The sequence below is a fragment of the Macadamia integrifolia genome, chromosome 2 (genome assembly GCF_013358625.1).
Source record: "Macadamia integrifolia cultivar HAES 741 chromosome 2, SCU_Mint_v3, whole genome shotgun sequence".
NCBI classification, from domain to species: domain Eukaryota; kingdom Viridiplantae; phylum Streptophyta; class Magnoliopsida; order Proteales; family Proteaceae; genus Macadamia; species Macadamia integrifolia.
This window is the reverse complement of record NC_056558.1, coordinates 22,237,215-22,254,921: the sequence shown is the minus strand read 5'-3', so window position 1 is coordinate 22,254,921 and position 17,707 is coordinate 22,237,215. Positions and strand designations below refer to the sequence as shown.

Genomic DNA, 17,707 nt, shown 5'->3' with positions numbered 1-17,707 from the left:
CACACCACAAGGCCCTAAATGGCCCCTGCCCAGCAAGACCCTGAGGGTGAGGGTTACCCTTGACTGTCATCTACTGTTTGCAAGGTTGTGATATAGCCAAGGGCATAAAATGTGGTTTGGGTGGTTCTTCTCAAGGGTCCTCCACCCTCCATGAACACAGTTAATGAGGCATCAGAACATCAGTTGAGCGAGAATGGTATGTCATAAGAACTCATATTCTTAATAATGTACCCTTTGGACTTTCAAATCCTTTCATGGTTGCTCATATTTAATGTTTGCTCGAAATATGTCATGTGATTGGGGCAGCAGAAAGGGTCCATAGTACATCATTATTTCTATCACAAAGAAAGGGACTGTTTGCACTGCTAATGTCTCGAGGGTATTTTTGATATCATACTCTTTTTGGTCTCTTACCTACTTTATCTGCCAAATCAATAGGGACAATTAAGAAGGTGTGGTCACCCTTTTTCGTGTGGCAGAAACTCAAGGGTCCATATTGGTGTCTTAAAATTTGGATGTAACCTTGTGTTTTATTGTACTTCATAGATTTCTTCATGTGGAGTGATCCAATCCGGACCTTATCTGGTTCAGCAATAAGGTCTTCCAAGATTTCAAAGCCATGGTTTCTTGGATGGCCATAACTTCCATGTGGCAATTTGGATAGGGCTCAAATTTTGTTGAGAGGTACATCTAAGGTTGTCTGAAACCAGGACAGGGCCGGTTATGGTTTGGCAAGATGGGGCAGGAGATAGATACATGCATACAGCAAGGAGCAGCTGGCTGTAGTGTCCATAGGTAGCTTAGGGATGCTTCTTCCTTAATTGAATTTGGCTTCGAGATTTGATATACTGATTAATCAACCAAATCTATGCTCAACAACCTCTTCGTTCTAGTAGAGAATCCTCAATTACAACTTCTTTAAGTATTGCTTGGGTGCACCTTCGCCTGGTTCTTTTAAGCTCAACTGTGATGCCTCATGGAACTCAGAAGATTAGTTACATGAGTTGGGAATGATTATACATGTTGCCGATGTGGTATACTAGAAGTGCTATCCGATAGTATTAAGCGGTTATTCATTGAGTCTAATAGTAAGGAGCTCATCTCTTATCCGAGATGAGCCTAGGCACTACTCTTCCCTCTCGATGGTACCCATTGTGGAGGATATTTTGTTGTTGCAATTCTACTTTTATTCATTTTTCCTTTCATTATGCTTTTAGGAAGCTAATTTGCACTGCAGACTCCTTAGCAAGGAAAGCATTGTCCTTGACATATCTTACAACTTGGCCTAATTCCAATCCGTGATTAATGGAGATTCATATTCATAATGCGGACACCACATGTGTTGCACATTAATATCAATAAATTTCAATTACAAATTCTCCAAAACTGCTACATCATCCATAATGTGGTATAATAACTTGGAATCCTTATGGGTCTTCAAAGAAGTTTCTGCCTCTTTTTCTTTTTCAGGAAAATGAAAGCTAGCTAAGGTAAATTGATACTTTCTATAATTTGACCAATGTGAGCCATTGGATAACTAAAACACTCCCACATGTCTTAGCAAATAATAAAAAAGCACTCCCACATCACATGTCAAAAGTTTGATTCTTTGGCCAGCATTAAATAGAAAAATGAAAATAGAATATTTTTCTTCGTCTTTATTTAAAAAAAAAAAATTCAATTAACCCACTCTATTTCATTTCACCAAAAATAAAACTCTCTACTTCAATCTTAACCATTTTCCAAACTTCTATTTGCCACATGACAACTTTTGTTGTCCATGAAATTTCAGAAGTTGACATTACACACAAAAAAAATCACAAGTTGACAGAAATTGTTGGGCCTACTTTTGCACCAATTTAAAAACCATAACGCAGAGTAGCTATAAATATCCCCCTTATGCTAGGTTTGCACCAACAACGATTGTGGCTCCACCGCCACCTTTCCCTTTTAAATCTAATCAGGAAAACTAGTTTTACTATGCAACGTGGCAAGTTTCTTTTAGACTGGCATTTGCCACATAAATACAAGGCAGAGTGGCCAGTTGGGAACCCTTTCCGGTCTGCACTTAGGCTGCCACATGGAAAGATTCTTTCTCCACCAAACTTTCTTTTGTTTATTTACTCTAAAACAAAACAGAAAATCCTTGTAAGCCTTATAGTTATTGTCGTTGCACCACCACATGTTGGTTAAGCTCAACTACTCTTCACCCAATAATTAGAACATGAAATGAACATTTAAACAATTCTCTCTCTCTCTCTCTCCCCCTAATCAGAAATTCATTGTTTACTGAACTAGTTCAACTAACACAAATAGTGTATTTATAGATCTACTGTTCACCCATATCATTAGGAGTAATTCAAAGATGTATTTGGTACTTAACAGCCACCCCAATTTTCCATTCCCCTCCCCCACCCACCCCAACCAGGAAGGCAAGTCTAGCTGTTTATCAACTGCTATAGCTCTGAGGGTTATATGAATGGATTCTCATTGAACCCTTAATTAATGAAGGTACCCATTCAATACATAGATTTTGTTAAGTTTGTCTTGAATTCTTGACCCGTTTTGAAGATTGACCCGCTCCGACGTATTTTGGTGGCAATCCGAATGAAAAGTTTTTTTAGAGGGGTTGGGCCGATAGGCCTAAGCCCAGAGCCCATCACTGACCTCATATGGGGCTACAAGTGCGTAGCCCTCACGATATGGTTCAACCGGATCGACTGGGGCCTGATGGGTCGACCCGCTACTTGGAGTATATAATGTATTGTTGTCTTGTTTGAGCAAGTCATTGTATTTTGGGGGTTTTTCGAGCTAAGTTTGAAGGCGAGTTTTCTCACCGCTGCTTGGGTGTAATCTCTCTTCTGCATAGTGAATCATCTTCTTCTTTGCCCGAGGACGTAGCACACCACACTGGTGTGTGAAACTCGTTAAATCTCTGTGTTGCGTGGATCTTTTATCTATTTATTTTCGTATATCTAGATGTTTGATCTTACAGATTCCAATCTGATGGTTTCTGAAGTTGCTGCCCTCAATGGAATTATCCTATAGAATTTATATCATACAATATACAGAAATGGAATCCTTGTTGAAAAGTTATGGACCCCTTGTTTAATAATTTCGATCCTTTTTTTTTGTTTTGTGTAGTCTTTCTTATCAGCAATTTTGAGGTTCCAGTTGTAGTCCCCATGGCATTCCAATTGAGATGACATCTCCTCCCGAATCACCAATCAATTTTCTTCAATAATTTCCACAGACCCAAAATCAATGATTGGATAAATAATATGGAATGACTTTATATGAATGGCTTAGAATCAACTAGACCAGAATGAACTCTTGATGTCTTCCTATAATAGTCAATCCAGTTTGGCTGAGAACCTTGAAAGGGATGCTGGTTGTTGGTTTGCAGAAGAAAGAACCAACCATGTTACTGAAACTACACTTCCAATTTTTTGTCCAGCATTGTTCAACTGTCCCAACCCTAATGAGAAAATTAAAAGTTGAATGGAAAAGAAAATGGAGGCATAGAAATTGCACCAACTTTAATGGAAACTAATCACCAATTACACTGTACATTCTCAAGAGTTTTCTAATGAAAAGACAGAAAAACTTAATTGGTCTGACAATGTTATCTTCTTAATCCTTGTATATACACCTATATATGCAATTGTAGGTATACATGTTGAGGAAGGTAGGTTTAGGTTCATTCCCATGTTACTTATCTTAATTGTCCAGCTCTGTGAGCTTCAGATCGACATTGAGTCCAAAGGGGAGGTTGAGAAGGTACTGTCACATTCGCATTCCAGTTCCTCGAAACCCCAGAACCCTTCCTCTACTTCCTCTGGCATTTTCCATTTGTCTTTGTCCATCTCTCCATTCATCATTTCCTCCAAGACCTGTCAATTTTAAGCAAAATTGTATCAACCAGTGTCGGGAAAGGGAGGTTAAAATACTTTTTCAACTTAAAGATCATTAACATCTTCTTATACAATTATTAATTGCAGTTTCAAATTAATTGGCCACCTAGATTGGGTTTAAGCCCACGAGTCAAATTGGTTACGTAACCAGGAGCAAATGCCTATAAAGCCAGTTGATACTCTTAGTTTATAATTAAAGATATTAATTTATTTTAGCTGGCATGGAATAGTTGAGGTCAATTTAGTGGTTATCTTAAGAATAATTTCTGTTTTGTTTGATTCAAAAGACAGAGGCCCACATGATTAAGAAATTTAGATGCAAGTAGTTTATACATTTGGGATCTTTCTTTTGATCCTTTGTTATCCACGTTAAGGGTCTTCTGGTTTTTAAAATCATATGTAATATATGGATACTGAGAGGTAGGTTAGGTGGGAAGGAACATCAGTGAATACTCAGTTTGTGTGCAAAGCTCAAAGACCCCCCACCAACAACACAAGACAACAAAATGAAATCTAAAGTTCCAGCTGGTGAAAATCATATAATGAGGTCTCAACAGTAACTCTTAGGTAACGAAAGCGTTTCATGGATGATGACAGTAGTTTATACCAAAACCCAATTCAATATGGATACTCTAATTGTCACTTGGCCTGTCAACAGCTGCTGGATTCAATTCGATTCATATACGCAACAGAAATATATGAGTTTGTGGTGCTTTTCTAAGGTGATTTAGCTACCTGAAAAGGTTAGGTTTGGTTACATGTTTTGCTGAGGAAGAAGAAAAGGTGCCACAACAGTTGACCCAAGTAAGAAGAAACTATATGTTCTTAACAGTAACATCTATGTCAAAAAAGCAGAATTACCTGAGCCCACAGTGTATTCCAGAAATAGAAAAGGAACGCAGAAATCTTTGTGATAAGTGTATGAAGACAAAAATGAGAGAAAAACAACAAAGCTAAGTAGGGCATAGTAGGTAAGCACCTCAGTCATTGTTGGCCGCCATGAAGCTGATGTTCGAATACAGAGGGAAGCTGCGAAAGCCAGCCTCTTAAGCTGAGTGGCATCATAATCCCCTCCAAGCCTTGGATCTACCAACTCTTCTATCACCCCATCATTTAAGATAGGCTTTACCTGTTGAATTTGGATTTATGGGTAATTATAACAAAGTAACAAAAGTTCTTAAAAAACAAAAATTAATGTCAATCTAGGAAGAAATTTGTTATGTTTGTTTTGCTTCTTATGTAATAGATTGTGGTTTATGAAGAAATCAATGTAATGCTGGTTTTACTAAGACTTAAATGTGAAAAAAACTTAATTTTCAATCATTGAAAGAAATAAGCAAGACAAAAGGAAGGGATTATGGTTGTTTTCTTATAGAAAGTGGCAAATTAGCATAGCTCTCTTACAACAAAAGCAGCCAGGGAATGGGAATCTTAATTTGTGGTTGCGAGTTGTTTCTTCAACCCCCCCCCCCCCTGTTCTCTTTGATTCTGATGTATCATCCTTTGAAAGATGGTTTTGTTTCTTTGTTTGGGATTTTTCACTTGTCTAGTCTTCATGGCCGATGTATTGTCTTTATTTTCTTTTCAGTAATAGAATTTCTCATTCACCAAAAATAAAACAATGAACAAGCATTACCCAGTTAAGCAAGCTATGATGCGAGCCATCAACTGGTTTCCGGCCAGAGATGATCTCCAGTAGAAAGACTCCAAAGGCAAACACATCTGTCTTCTCATCAACAATTCCATGCATAAAGTATTCAGGTGCCAAGTACCTAATAAAAAATGGTAAGAGTGATATATGTAAAGATCCAACAGAGATTATTAAACTTGGATAAGAAGAGGATTGGGAATTTGAAATCACATACCCAAATGTCCCTTCAATGGGGATGACTGAGTGATGAGACCATTGAGAAGGGAGCCATTTTGCCAAACCAAAATCAGATATCTGATACATTCAAGCAAGCATCTTAATCAGAATAGATGAAACTTGAACTTCTATCATGAAAAAAAAAAAAAAAACAGAAACCTATCAAGCTGTTTCAGAGTCACCTGTGGTTCAAAATCTGTTGTCAGTAGAATATTAGAAGCTTTAATGTCCCTGTGAATTATCCTTCTCTGGCAGCCTTTGTGCAAGTAATGAAGTCCATGTGCTGTTCCAATAGCAATTTTGTACCTTATTTTCCAAGCCATTATTGGCGATTTCTCACCTGGATAAACATTAAACACCATTAAACTTGTCAAGATCAAAACCATCATCACCCTTGAAAGTATAGATTTTGAAAGTTGAGGCTGAAATCCATTTTCTTCAATTACCGTGGAGAAGAGAAGCAACAGAGCCTAATGAAGAGAACTCAAAGATGAGATGAAGGTCCCTATCGATACAACAACCTAACAAGGAAGTAACGTTTGGATGATGAACATGTCCGATTGTTCCAAGCTCTGTTAAGAACTCCTTCTCTTTCTGTTCTTCCGTACAAGCTTTGATTAGCCTTTTTACAGCGATTTCTTGTCCACCTTCCAGTATTCCCTTGTAAACCTCTGCATACCCACCTTTCCCAACCAGATTCTCTGATACCCATCAAAGAAAAAGTACCAAAAACTGTAAAACTAAGACCAAAACAGATCAAATGAGATAAACAAAATGGGATTTTCTGTCTGATAAACAAACCTGCTTTAAACCCATCGGTTGCTTCAAAAATCTCAGCATAAGAGAAGCATTTCCAAGCGGGTCTCGGAGATGGCTCTGCTACTGGCGAAATGGAGTCGATTTCTTTGGTTGCTTTGAGATCATGCCGGGTAGTGCTAGTTTCCTTCAAAACATCTTCCTCTTCAAAGCTACTGCGACGGCCAATCGAGAACAGCCTTTTTAAGCTGCTACTTCGAAGATACAAGTTGGGCATTTTATCTTGCTCTGCTCCTCAATGCTTGCTCTGTTTCCCAGTCTCCGGAGAAGAAGAAGAAGATGTATACCCAGTGAACAAAACCAATAATATCAGAAGTAAAGAAGATGAAGAAAAGGAGTTGAGAGAGAGAGAGAGAGCGAGAGAAAGTTTAGCAGGACAGGTGTGAGGGGATCATCTGGTCCAATGCATGACAATGGCTTTTCTCCTGTAAGAGAAACAAGGGAAACATTTATTCAGGAGTCCATAGGCCCTCCCTGCAACTGCTCTGCAATCTCTGATACTTCCCCAAGCTTCCTTATTGGGTAGTTATTATCAATGCTCTCTGTGTATGGTACCACAGACCACAACGCCGCCCTTTAATTTTCTCTCTTGCTCCCCCTTTATCTTGCCATCTCTTTCATCACTGAAAATTTTTAAAAAGGGATAAAGGGAATTTTATTATCTTTCCACACGAATGGATTTTACTCCAAATTGTAAACTTTTTTATTTTTTATTAGGTAAAAGAACGCTATCCGTTGTCCCTATCGTAATTAAAAGCCACAAAATGACCACCTCACCCCCTATTTGGATGCTTGGACGTATATTCTCATTGGCCTCATATTGGTGCAAAGATCACGTAATTGGATAGCGATTTTTTCTCTTTTGAAATTTTAATTATTTCTTATTGAAAAATTGAAAAATTAAGAAGAAGTGACTTTCTTTTCAATGCCCCTTATCTTGTATTATTATTCTTAGAAATACTATTAAAGATAGGGCTTAAGAAAATGATACCTAGTAACATGGCTTCTGCACTAGTGTGGAGCTGTAAGGGCCATCAATAAGGGGTGGATATTTGTATTTCACAAGGTCTGGTCTTATCATTTCTCATCCTCTGTGTCTAAACGTGAGGGTTATGAAACTAATTAGTGTTTTTTCCCCCAAAAAAAGTTTTAAAATAAATAATTGTCAATATTTTGTATTATTTTTTAGTACACATATAAAATGACATGTATTACTTTCGTTGATAAAAAGGGGAAAGAAACTAATAATTGTGATCATGATTGGATTTAGTCGATAATGATCTAAATTGGGCAATATGGAATGTATCTCCTCCTAGTTTTCTTTAAAAAATTAGATTATTTTATTGTTAGTCAAAAAATCGATGTTGTCGCTTTCTAATTCCAATAAAAATTTCATGATTTGGCCAATTCGATACTGATTCCTTGAACCATAACGATATTTATCCAACTATTGTCAATGAAGAAATCCCCCCGCCTTCATCATGGGTGTAACGGAATTACCTTTTTTTTTTTTTTTTTTTTTTTTTGGGGTGGTGGTGGTGGTGGTGTGTGTTGGTGGCTGGGGCTGGGGTGGGCTGGGCTGGGCTGGGATGGAGGGGAGGAGAACTATCTGGACCATTTGCCAATATTTCTATGGTCTATGTCTATTCTTTCTTCTTTTTCCTTCTCTCTTTTTTTTTTTTTTTTCCACACCAGCATCTCTTTTTTGTCTATCTCTCTTCCTCTCCTATGAAATAGCCATAGAGATGCTGGTATAGACCACATTCCCAAACAAAAACATTGGTGTGGATCACTATGGAGTATGGAGTATGGAGTATGGAGTATGGAGTATGGAGTATGGAGAGGCGTACTAACTTGCGCTTGAAACGGTGGTGGCATGTTTGCTTTATCGTGTGCATTATAGCAAGATCTGAAGGACGACGAAATAGAAAGGGGTCGGTCGTTGAGTTCTTCTCGTGATAGTTACACCTCTGTTAGCGATTTTTGTCCTTTTCCGTTTACCTATTTTAAGTTAAATCTCGCCACCTAAGGGACTTAACGCACGGGCTCCTCGGCAACGCGGCAGCAAATTATAACGTTCGCAAGCTGCGTGATGCGCACTCCCTTCTTCTTTTCAGAGCCGTTTCTTTCTACGTCAGTAACGGACCTGGACCTTTTCGACTTTTCCAGGACGTCAGGGCGCCAATCGTTTATCCGACGGTTAGGAGTACCTTAGGATGCGTGTCAGGCGTTCTTGACCGTCAGATGCACGCTGGAGAAATTCCGTTTTATATGCCTAATACGCGTACCGCGTATAAAAGGGTCGATCCCTTTAAGAGTAGACGCAGATCTTCTCTCTCTATCCAAGCTTTTTAATGAAGCTGCTTCTGACAGGGACGTTTTCTCGCGAAACGGGAAAAATCTCTCCTTCCTTTAGAGATAAAGAAATATCTATTTTTAAAGGCTTTGCCCAACCGAATAGAGAAAGACGATAGAGAAGACGGGAAAATCTCACATTTTAGATTCTAAAATCTTAGAGAAATCGATCTGTGAAACCCTAGAAATGCTTGTCTTCTTCTTCGGCTGTTGTGAACTTGCAATCGGTAGTTACAGTTTCCATTGGATCTCTGAGAAAAACGAAGTCTTGAAACCCACTCCTGCACTCCATTTTCTCTCTCTCTCTCTAATCCATTTACCGAACCAGAAACTTTTGTCGATAAGAGAGAGAGAGAGAGAGAGAGAGAGAGAGAGAGAGAGCTTAGCAAATGACGGGTTTCGAAAGATGGAAAAGAGTTGAGCTTTACCGAAATCGCCATTAAACTACTTTATTAAGTTTTGATAAGATCCTTTCAGTTGGTGCGTCTGACAAGCTCTTATCCCCATTCGAAGAAGGGTTCTTGCATGAACAAATCGAGATGAAACAGAAACAGAAACAGAAACAGAGAGGTGTCTCTGATCAGATGTGTAGGCTTCTGAGCTTCTCTTCTGTTTCTCACTTGTTTCAAAAATTCCCAACTTTGACTGCTTTTCCTGTTATCGATGTCGCCTGCACAATGCCCTGAGGCCTTGGGGGATGAACAGAAGAGAATACTTGTTACCCCTATTATTATTAGACCACCGGTTGCTATGTGGTTGTAGCCTTGTAGGGGACAGCCGACGGTTGGACCAGGGTCAAACTTTTTGAATCACTCCATAGTTAAAGCAAGGTCGGTATCAGTAATCAGATCAAGGGTAAAATTATTAAAAAAAAAAAAAAAAAAAAAATTGTTTTAATTATAAGAAAGGCGTGGGTTCTCTTGACCAAGGAAACCGGATCAAATCCTCCTACGAGGGCTTGGTCTTGGGTTCTTGACATGTAATCCATTAAAAATATCATTGAAATTACCTATAATGTTGTTATCACACTAATTCTCTCTCTCTCATTCTCTCTCTCTCTCTCTTCCTATTAATTGTCTCTTATCTCTCTTTTGGATTTGGTTGTAATACTTATTTTTTTTTTTTTTTAATTAATTGAATCCAACAATACTTATACAAAACGTTCTCTCGATTCAATATAACATCAATATCAATCCAATACAATATTGATTCGATCCAATCTAACAGCGATCAATTAGATTGGTATTAAAACCCTAAGCCTAGAATAATAATTTGATAATTCTTAGGTGGAATAATCTCATTTTCTTTTAACCACCGTGATCCATTCATCATAGGCTTCATTGAATGGTAGAAGATATAGAAGGGTATTTTGGACTTGTACTAAGACCCTATAAGGATTTGTGAACCCACACCATCCTCTATGGATGAGTAAAATTTCTTCTTTTTACTATTTTTTTTATTTGATTGCTTTGTATTAGTATAGTAGAGATTAGTTTTAAGTGAATTTTAAAATAAAAATATTAATGAAAATTTTGTGTGTGTGAGAGAGAGAGAGAGAATGAACTTAAAAAGAAAAGGGGGAAAGAGATAAAGGGAGTCAGCTATTTTGTAGGATTAAAATAAAGTTATTTTGTAGGATTAATAATAAACCAATGTTAAATTATAACTAAAATAAAATTGATAAATCGTGAGGAGGGAGAGAGAATGTGAAAAAAGAAAGAGAGAGAAAATAAGAAGAGATAGATAGTCAATCAAAAATTTAGGAGAGATAATAAGTGGATTACACATTTCCACCTCTAATTGTAAGAGATTCACGTAGAGGACTTGATCCGGACTCCTTCACATCCTCCCACAATGATTTTTTTAATCATTATTTTTCATTTTTAAAAAAATATAATAATCTCATGCAAGACTGCGTGCAATACGCCTCTAGCTTAGAGAACATTTTTCCTAATAATAATAATAATACTAATAAGGTCATAAGGGTGAGAAAACTTTGTTGGTCTAGCACAGGAAACACCAGCACGCAAGGCCAATGGGAGAGCACACGGGCAAGCCTAGTGCGGTCATTTCATGCCTGTTATGTCTAGGAATTTTCTATGCCAAATCGGCATGATTCTTTTTCTATGCCTCATCCTTTCTTTTTTTAATGAAATAAGGTTAGTGTCAATAGGAAAATGAAAAACTTTATGGTTACGAATTTCAACGTACAATGCTGTAAAATATTGTAATTTATAACGTGATTGCAATTATTGTTGGAAATGTGTCCATCAAATCCACATTTGTATAAATTAAAAATATTAATTTACATAATTGAATAATACATGTTGGTAGTCCTTAGGTTTTAACCTAAAATTCTTTAATACTAGGGATGAGATTGAACACCCATGCATATGGTCGTCACATTGTGTGTACCTAACAATGGAGATTTTAGAGCATAAGTACAAGTGTACATTGAACCGGATCATACGAGAATTTTACATGTGTTTTACTGTTTGTTGATTATAGAATAGACTCTGTTTGTAATGTATGATTGGTTCCTAACCTGAAAGGTCATTATCGATGCGATTACAAATTGCAAATTTTAGTGCAACAACAACTAATATCTTTTTGATTATATTTTGTGTACTCGACTCATAATATTTGACCGTATGTGACACATACATGGAATCCACTATCTTAATCTATGAAAATAAATTCACACATGCCATATATAATCTATAATGTGATATTACACTATGAGGGACTAAGGCATAATTATGTACTTAATCTAGGAAAGTTTGATTATACCTACTTACTTATGTATGTGTTAGTAAATACCACAATGGGAATGTAGCATTGAACTAACACGTGGCAAGTCAGATGGAATCCCAGTGAGATCCTACATTTTTCCTATAGTTTAACCAGTTGTGTAACATTTTTATTACTAGCCATGGTCTATTGGATTATATCCATTAGATGAGGATCTTGATAGGATATGATATCTCACATCAAGATTTGAGAGATGAAGTGGCAGAGAATCTTTTCTCTACACTTTTTAGTTGTCTATGCTAATGATAACTAAATCACACCTTTGTTGGAATTGATCCAAATTTCAATCGCAGTTAGTTTAGGCCCTATGATCTTTGAATTCTTGGTCCATTCTTCCAGACTTTGTTTCAACCAATATTACTTGTTAAAAAAGAATATTTTCCTATAGACCTCTGATTGGCGTAGTTTTTACACCCTCACATTCTAGATTTCACTCAAAGTTGGTTTAGACCATAGGATCTTTGATTTCTTGGTTTATTCCTTTTGATTCCAATTTGACCAATATCAATCGTCAAAACAAAATCTTTTCCTATAACATTTTTGATTGGTGCAATTTTCATAACATCAGATTCCATAACCAAGATATAGTTGGTTTAGACCCTAAGATGTTCGATTTCCTGGTTTACTTCTCTGGACTCTGTTTTAGCCAATAGCATCCATTAAAAAGGAATCTTATTTATTTATTTTGTTTTTTGTTTTTTGTTTTTTATTTTGTTTTGTTTTGTTTTTTTTTTTTTTTTTTTGGTCAATTAAAAGAAAACATGCATTAGATAAGAGGAGTCTGATTACATGCCATATTGATTTGGTAAGTATGAGACCTACTAATTAGAGTCTTATATGCAATAGGGTTAAGTTGTCCTAGTAGGTTAAGACTATTAATATTATAAAAGGTAGGATAATTAGGATAGTAGTCCAACTCATGGCATACCATAATTAAAGTTCTAAGCTATAATTCTTATAGTTTCTTAAATTGCTGGTATAGCAGAAGTCTGATCTCCTTGGCATCACTCCAGACTTTGTCCATAGTCCATTGTTGTTTCTCATCCATGTTAACCCCTTCAATAGGCCTAATGCCTCCTCTTCACCACGGTTTCTTGTCAAGACATAATTGGATTCCCATAAGATTACATTGCCCTGAGAGAGGAAAACAAAAGTGTATGCCGACATATTTGATTGACACTTGTAACAATAAGAAGATTGATGCCTTGTGGGGGTGGGGTAAGGTTTATGATTTGAGTAGGAACGGATATCACCTGAGCCTCCAGCAGGTTGTGTGTGATGCTATTTGCAATCCAATATTCAATTTGCTGAAAAATACTTAGAATATCGGGTTTTTGTTCAGAAAACAGGGTTTTATTTCTGTGGTTTCATAGGAAGTAACATGTTATAATAAAAATATTCGATTTATAAGTTTATAACCCCCTTTCCTAGTGTCAATGTATCGACTGATATTGAGCAAGTGCTAAAACATAATGGGCTATCAAAGTCAATCACCCCTATTTTATCACTACATCGATTGATTTTGAGCAAGTGCTAAAAGATAGCCATTCAGTATCATGTCATTGACAATGTGCTATTAAAGCCGACATCTTTCGTTGTGTTGACCGTATACTTTTGACGTTGATCAACCCTACTTAGTCGTTGTGTCAACTAATATAAAAATGAGAGATGATTATAGCCGATCATCGCACTTAAAATCATCACAAGCCCATAGACTCTCATGTTTTGAAATATTCATACATATCTCATGTATGCACTTATCCAGTCAGCCAAAAGAATGTCCATTTTTTTTTTGGTAGAAAAAAGAGTGACCATCTACCTTGCAATATATACACTTCCTCATACCATTTTCATATGCATCACATTTTATCGTGTTTTAATTAAAGAAGTCTTTAAGTACCGATCCATTTTATTGTGTGTACCAATGCAGCCATGCTTAACACTTTTGAGCTAAGTGTAGGTAGTAGTCAGCTTATTGGGTAATTTTTTTAGTCATTATCTTCAACTTTCGACATCAACATTGACCCACTTAATAAAGAGCATTTCATATACACCTCAATTTCGTAACTTTTTAGGGTCATTCACGTGATCAAGAATTGTGTTCGACAATTCTCTCATAGATCATGCAATAGAAAATGATCGTTTTTCCTCGGGGAGTTTTGAGCGCCCGGCCTTTACAAGATTGGATGAAATTATAAGACGAGTGTGCTTTATCATTTCAAATATGAACTTGAGACTTTGGTGTGAAGAATAAGTAGTTTGGCTATTATATTATCATAATTATGGTTTTGTGAGTAACCTATTCCCAATCGAATTTACATATGAACTTTGCATCATTGGACATTATATGGAAAGACCTTTCCAATGGTATATGATTAGTCATAATTTGATTAGTCAGATAGAGAAATATCATTGTCTGAAGTTTTTTCCAAAAAATAGTTTAAAGAATTAGGGTTTTTTTTTGTCTAGTTTTCACCAATAAAAATCCATTAAATTCGGCAAAAAAAAAAAGATTTTCATTGACTATTTTTTGAAAATTTTTTATTCGAACCCTAAAAATACCCCATACTCAAAAAGGGAGAATGGAGATGATTTGGAACAATTAGAAAAAATCCCCAAAAATCTCTGGAAATTTTTGAAGAAACTCTAATAGTCCAAAAACCCTCTATTGAAAAATCCAAAAATACACCAGAGAGCAGAATTCTATAAAGATCGCAATAGGAGCATTGGAGCTCTACAGAACTGGGTCTATAGGGCCTTTTGTCCAAAAACAAGTATTTTCACTATCTCCTCCTTATTTTTATTCAATTATTTAATTATAGTTTACTCAAATATAAATTATTAGACTAGTTAAAATATCTTGCTTAGGCTTTTACGGAAATCAGTGATTTCTTTTTAAGTACTTAAATTATGTATCTTATCATATTGTTAGAATAATATAATACATATGCATGCATATTTTTAAAACCGCCGGCATGCCATTGCAATGTTGATTTTTTTTTTCAAAAATACTACCAATTAATACGCCATTGTGCTACAAACTTTTTTTCTAAAAGTTCTTCCCAATATATTGTAGATACCATATTGCATTAACTATGTTATGACTCGATCCCTAAGGATATGTAGACAGCCTGACGAAGTTACATTCAAGTTCGGTTACTCCCATGTATATATATTTTTTATTTCCTTCCCCATTTATACAATATTCATATTGTTTAGCTTCATTATTATAATATGTACCGTCTTTACATTAATTTTCATGATTTATATATGCATTATTGCTTTTCAATCTATATACCTAGACTATGTTAGATTCATTGTTTTCACTGTACATTGTAGTATATGGTTTAGGAATGGTCCAATTATAAGGAGACCAGCCATCAACTTGGGGGAATGAGTGTATAACAACTTCATGGCCTATAACCTTAATACTTGCCTAGCAATTTGAGTAGACATAATCCTCATCTATTGGATATCATTTTCTCCCTTTCAGGAAGAAATGCTTATGGGTCCTAGACCCATATCTAGGTGACGACTCCCAAGAAATATTTTCACCTTTTTTTCAAGATCAATAAGCATGAGAGAAGGTGATCCATGTGAGTGTATTTTTTGAATTTGTACATACACTTTTTTACAAATATTTTGGAGAGCCTAAGATAGTCATGAAGATAGGGCCTCATTAAAGTTTTGACTGATTAGATTATCTTGCTTCAACCCTCAATTTACTAATAAAGTGATTTTATAAAATTTTCTGGACAAAGAGCTCATTTTATTGATTTTGTTGTTATCTTGTTTCAATCATGGTACTCTTGAGCAAGATGTTAGGATATTTTGTTCATCTTGATGAAATGATGAGTCATTTCCATGACTTCAAGTGGACTATTATGTAAGCACCTCATTTTATCACAATAGAGGTGTGATCAAATGTTATTGGATATTGTGAAGAATTTATTATATAGGCTTGAAAATATTGTGTAACTTCTAGCTAATGTTTTAAGCCATCTAAAAATGATTAAAAGAGGTAAATTAGGAAAAATACCAAATTACCCTGAGAAGATTGATAGAGTCAAGGGTAGGTTCAACGACCTTAAAATCCATCCAAAATTTTTTATTTGATGTGTTTCATCATTAAAAATCTTTGTATTAAAAAATAACTTTATTTTCCCATTATATTATAAAGATTCTACTTTTATCCTATAAAAAAATACACTTTCAAATGAATTTTTTAAAGTGGCATCTTATTATATTGCCACTGAATAGTACTTGAAACAATCTTTCCAATTCATTTTCAATCACTCAATTTGGATATTTGGGTGAAAATATATGATGATTTAAAGAAAACCCTAGAAAAATAGACTAAAAAAGAACTAAATCAGGTATTCTTTGACATATAGTGGGCCTTAATGTTAGGCCGGGCTCGTTAGGTGTTGGCTTTTGGGCCAAGTCATATCATGACTTATAAATCTTAGTATGGGCTCAAATTTGAATTTTTGAATCATTTTTTAGTCTAATACAATGTTTTGGACTTTTATAAAAGATTTGGACAAGTTGTAATGTGATTTAAGTTGGTCAAACCTCTAATGGGTTGGATTGGACACCTCATGCTCTAATTTAAATCATTAACCTCATTTTGGTCATATCTCATTCAATATCTAATCAAATTAGATGAGACCATTTTCATGTCCTATAGCATCTTAAAAATAGAATGGAAGACAAAGTTTTCACAAAAAGGCCAATTTCACTATATATATTACAGGCTTACAATAACTTGCAGATGCTCTATTCTGAGTTGTACATACCCTAAGGTTCTCAAATTTATCTTTTTTCTCCTCTACATATATATATATATATATATATATTATTTTTTTTTTTTTTTTGATTGAGTATTTCTCAAGTTATAATTATAAGAGTGCATATATATCACAATTGTCTAAAATTGGGCAACAACAATATGCGAATGTTGTCATGCGATTTTGAATTTATTTCATAAGTGTTTTATGTTTTATTTATATTATCATATTTTTACAATAATTTTGTTAGTTTAAAAAAATTTTCTTCTTAGGCTTTATGGTTTCCTAGATTCATCGTTCTCACTTTGCATGCATTATTTCATGTGTAATTTTGTATCATTTTAATCTAAATTAATATATTATATTAATTAATGCATTTTAAATGTGATTCATAAGTCTTGCATAATTTTTATACTTTTTAGATTTTATTTTGCATTTATTTGTATCATTTCATACATGTTTGCATTATAGAGAAATATGGTATTTAATCTCTGCACATAAATTTTGTAATATTTTTATTTTCTATAATATTATAACGTATTTTACTACTATCAATGTTAAAATATTTAGCCCTTGTATTCTATAAATTTTCTTAATTTTATTTTACATACCCTAGGCTACATATTATTTATATAGGACATTTAGGTAATTTTATATGTTTCCCAATTAGGGTTTTCTATGGTCTCTTAGATTCTAAGATTTTCTACAAAAACTGTTGTTTAATTTTAGCTCATACCATACTCTTGTCTGGTTCATTATTATTGTTTATTTATTCCGAGGCGTTATATTCGCATAGTTGTAATTGTGCATGATTAAAATTGAAAGTTTTTAAGTTCTTGTTTTGGCAAACAATAGCTTAGGATCTCTCTTCCCATATTTTTTTTTTATTTTTTGGGGGAGGAGGTTATGCATGTTGCTAGTTCCCTAGTGCTAGAGGAGAGACATAGATACAAAGCTGGCACAATGCTAACATGCCCAGCCTTTTTCTTTTTTGATCATTATTTAGGAAAAAGCTGGTATATCGCGTACATACCTAGATCTCTTCTCTCCCCCTCGAAAAAGTCTCCTATGCCCCTCCCATCCAAATCCTCCCATTGGTTAAACTGTCAGCTCCAGGAAAGCCGACGGCATACCTAACCTCCTCCCTTATTATT

The 17,707-nt window shown here is 35.3% G+C and overlaps 1 protein-coding gene across 1 annotated transcript; it reads right to left on the bottom strand.

The window, feature by feature from the left end:
- Positions 1 to 3,516: 3,516 nt before the first annotated feature.
- On the bottom strand, positions 3,517 to 7,194 carry LOC122072130 (probable receptor-like serine/threonine-protein kinase At5g57670). Its single transcript, XM_042636690.1, has 7 exons — positions 6,583 to 7,194; positions 6,228 to 6,482; positions 5,964 to 6,121; positions 5,780 to 5,859; positions 5,551 to 5,686; positions 4,894 to 5,043; positions 3,517 to 3,893 (listed from the first exon to the last, which is right to left on the bottom strand). The coding sequence occupies exons 1-7, from the start codon at positions 6,812 to 6,814 to the stop codon at positions 3,744 to 3,746; spliced, it is 1,161 nt and encodes a 386-aa protein (XP_042492624.1). The 5' UTR covers positions 6,815 to 7,194; the 3' UTR covers positions 3,517 to 3,743.
- Between the last annotated feature and the right edge of the window lie 10,513 nt (positions 7,195 to 17,707).